The 3,918-nt window shown below is 49.0% G+C and overlaps 1 protein-coding gene across 1 annotated transcript in view; it reads right to left on the reverse strand.

The window, feature by feature from the left end:
• The window catches only part of LOC109470755 (CREB-binding protein-like), a 30,830-nt gene that overhangs the window by 2,635 nt on the left and 24,277 nt on the right, over nt 1-3,918 (reverse strand). The window contains 2 exon segments of the mRNA XM_019769819.1: nt 47-1,369; nt 1,953-2,088. Coding sequence (XP_019625378.1) covers nt 47-1,369; nt 1,953-2,088 — 1,459 coding nt within the window.

A 3,918-nucleotide genomic window follows, 5' to 3' on the forward strand; every position in this document is an offset into this window, starting at 1 on the left:
GCGCAGACTGCTGCGAGAAGGGCGGCACCATCTGCTGGAACTGCTGGTGCTGCTGCTGTTGCTGCGCCTGCTGTTGTTGCTGCTGTTGCTGCTGCTGGTTCTGCAGCTGCTGTGCCACCTGTCTCATGCGCATCTGCTGCCACTGCTGCTGCTGCTGCGGTGTCATGGGCTGCTGCTGGAGGGCCTGTCCCGGCTGCTGCTGCTGTTGCTGCTGCTGTTGCTGCATCTGCTGCTGCATCTGCTGGTGCTGTGTTCTCTGCTTGATGAAGGCTGCCATCAGCTGCGGGTTGGACTTGAGGATACTGAGCACCTGCTGTTGCTGCTGCGGAGAGCTGGGAGACTTCAGCGTTTGGACCAGCTGCTGCAGGGCCTGGGCGGGGAACTGGTTGCGAATGCCCTGTTGTACCTGTAATGCCGCAGGGTTGACCTGTTGCCCCGGCATCATCCCCTGCATACCTTGCTGCTGTTGCTGCTGCTGCATACCCGCCTGACTCTGCTGCTGGAATACTGGCCATCTCTGCATGGGAGGCTGGTTAGGCATCGACTGCTGCACCATTTGTTGCTGCGCCATTGGCCTCTGCTGCTGCTGCTGCTGTTGCTGCTGTTGTTGCTGTTGCTGCATTTGCTGCTGGAGGTTGGGCATGTTGAGTTGTGGGGGAGGCATCTGCTGGCCCTGGTTAGGCATCCCTCGCCCGAAGCCGCCCTGCTGTGCTGCAGCCAGCGCCGCTGCTCTCTTGGCCTCCTCTGCAGCCTGAATGGCTGCGGGCGGCGCTGCAGGGGGAGGGGCCATGCTGCCAGGCTTGCCAGGGTGGGTGGGCTTGCCAGGTTTCCCCTGGGACGGCGGGCGTGTCTGCAGCGTCTGCTGAGTTGGCATAGTGGCAGGCGCGCTGGGAGGAGGCAGAGACGGCTGACTGGGCGTCATCCCTCTGCTCTGCATGGTCGCCATGCGCCGCCGCAGCATCTGCGCCTGCTGTAACCTCTGCTGCAGCTGCTGCTGCCGCAGCTTGTGCTTGATGTTGAGACAGAACGGAACGGGACACTTCTGCTCCTGGCAATGTTTGGCATGGTAACAACAGAGGGCGATCAGCTGCTTGCAGATGGGGCAACCGCCGTTGGTCTTTCTCTTGCAGCTCTTGGTGTGCTGCACCACGCGCTTCATCTTCTGGCAGCTGGGCAGACGACAGTTGGCGTCGCGGCACTGACAAGCGTGGACCAGCGACTGGATGCATCGCTGGATGGACAGCCGGCGCGCCTCCTGTGGACTCTGGTTGGACTGGGACGAGTCGCCATCATCCAGCCCCAGGCCCCACTTCTCCATCTTGTGCTGGTGGCCTTGCTTCTCGTAACACGCGATGCACAAATCATAATCCTGCAAGGAAACAAAACAAAAAAACATCAGTCATTATTGCATGCATAGAAGTTATCTTTATAACTGTCACAATTGATTGTAAACTTGGGTAATTAAACTAAAAAATTCCAATTGTGAATTTGTCAGATTCACTTGCAGTGTAATATTCACACCATTTTATACCTTATTGATGCTGTTTTAGTTTTCTACTCAAAATTCTATATACTTTCACTGCCAATTATTATTTAACATGCTGTTAAAAATTTCTTTAATAGCAACAGTTGCATCACTAATTATTAAAGTCTCGCTAATGTGAAGCTTGCCACATAAAGATATTTTTTGCCACATAACTAATGGTATTTTCACTTTTTCTACAATGGCATTACCTTTCCAAACTTTTCCTGTAAAAAATCAGAGAAACAACGTATTACTGAGTGTGGCCAGCACCACATCATACTACATGAAGTTTGGTGGGGCTTAACGTCATGCTTTTTTAAATACACACTTCCAAACGATCTCATATTGAAGATAAAATACATCCAGTAATACACTGGTAAGAGAATGAAGTAGAGATGGTAGGACGTGAGAGCGTGCTGATTCTCACCTCACAGACGGTGCAGTGGTATCTGGTCTCCACGTGTTGTTTGCAGTGGTTACAGGTGTAGACAAACCGGTCCTGGCCCTGGTTGTGCAGCTCGTACAACATGGCCATGGCCGAGAACTTGGCCCGGCGCAGCGAGGAGAACTCGTAGTGCTTCTCCCGCGCCAGGGTCAGGAAGGCGTCGCGTCCGTCCATGAGGTCGCACTGGATCAGCCCGTCTGGGTCCGATATCGAAGGCAGGTTGGACGCAATGTTGGCTGCGATGAGCCTGATCACAAAGAAGACCTGTACGGACAAGGGAAGCAACATTAGCAAGGCACAGAACGCAGCAGGGTCATTCAAACTTTTAAGTAACTATAACAATTTCAACTTTAAAATTTGTGTTACCTGCTCTCCTATTACCTGCAATAATCCAAATTTTGAGAAATGCCTACAGTGTAGGAAAGCTTTCTGCAGATACCAAAGCCGATGTTGCCTCTACTACAGCTATCTCAGATGAATGACATTTGCTCATGTAGTCTCCATAAATCTTAACTTTGCAATCCTCTTCAGGATGCACTGTACCTTCCTACACTGTCATATACATGTATCTGTTGTTCATATCAACAAGCTTGATTTTTTAAGGAGTTCATTCAAAACTGCAAGTTATTTCGAGTTTTATCTAAGATGTTTTATCCTCTTAGGACAAGCTAAAGCTTTCCAGCTAGCACAGCTTGAGTGTAGACTATGACTTAGCCCCCTACACTGCCTTCCTACCAGGGTGTTTCTTTCTGTCAAAAAATTCTTAGAATGTAAGACAACTCACCTCCTTGTGTTTCTCCATAGTTTGGAAGAGCTTCTGAGACAGGTTGTTTCCCTGGTTGGGGAAGTTGGATTTCTTGTTGTTCTTGCGGTTGGAGCTGCTCTTACTTTTGCTCTTGCTCCCTTTGTTCTTCTTCCCCTTCTTCTTATCTCCATTGCCTTGCAGAGCACCAAAGCCAATGAACTGGAAACAATGAAAAATACTAACACTTAACTCTGGTGACCTGGTTGTTTAAACTTTATGTACACATAAATGAATTGCAGTGTTTGCCATTATATCTTTAATGAATTGAGAAAACAATTAAAACAATTCACAAGATGAGCAAAAATGGGCAAAGATGCCAAAACTATGAAGAAAGTAGATAAGAAAAGGCTCTGATTTAATGTTTTGTTTCTTACTTTGATGCAGGGATATGTGATGCTGGCTGTGTATATGTGATGTTCCCTCTGAATCAAACCCATTTGTACAATGATTGAGTCAAAATTTTAAAATGTAGGAACCTTGTTTTTGTCAGCCCGCCTTGTTTTTTTCCGCCTGCTCACATTAGTTTTGGAGGATGTCATCCATAAAATTTACTTGCTGTGGCCTAAGTGGGGAAACAGGCCCTACCTGGTCTCCATTGGACTCCTGTGCTATAGCAGCGGCTGCCTCCTGGGCTCGTCTCTCCTCCTCCTCCTCCTGGTCAATCTCCTTGATGCTCTCCTCCAGCACGTTGGGCCAGAAGTCGCCCTCGAAGTACGGCAGCTCGTTAGCCATGCTCACCCCGTCTTCTGTCGCTTGTTTCAGGATGTCCTGTGGGAGAAGCAGGCATTGTCTTAGTCAAACAGTATTCGTGTACTGGGTGCACATTTAGTGCAGGTATTTCTGATGTCTACCTGTACCTAACCTGCACTGGGCCATGTACTGGGTATATGCAGGTTAGTGCAGGTAAAATTGGAGCTGTGCAGGTATTTCTGATGTCTACCTGCACCTAACCTGCACTGGTCCATGTACTGGGTATATGTAGGTTAGTGCAGGTAAAATTGGAGCTGTGCAGGTATTTCTGATGTCTACCTGCACCTAACCTGCACTGGTCCATGTACTGTGTATATGCAGGTTAGTGCAGGTAAAATTGGAGCTGTGTAGGTATTTCTGATGTCTACCTGCACCTAAACTGCACTGGTCCAT

The sequence above is a fragment of the Branchiostoma belcheri genome, unplaced genomic scaffold (assembly GCF_001625305.1).
Source record: "Branchiostoma belcheri isolate BF01 breed outbred unplaced genomic scaffold, Haploidv18h27 scaffold230, whole genome shotgun sequence".
In the NCBI taxonomy this organism is placed as follows: domain Eukaryota; kingdom Metazoa; phylum Chordata; class Leptocardii; order Amphioxiformes; family Branchiostomatidae; genus Branchiostoma; species Branchiostoma belcheri.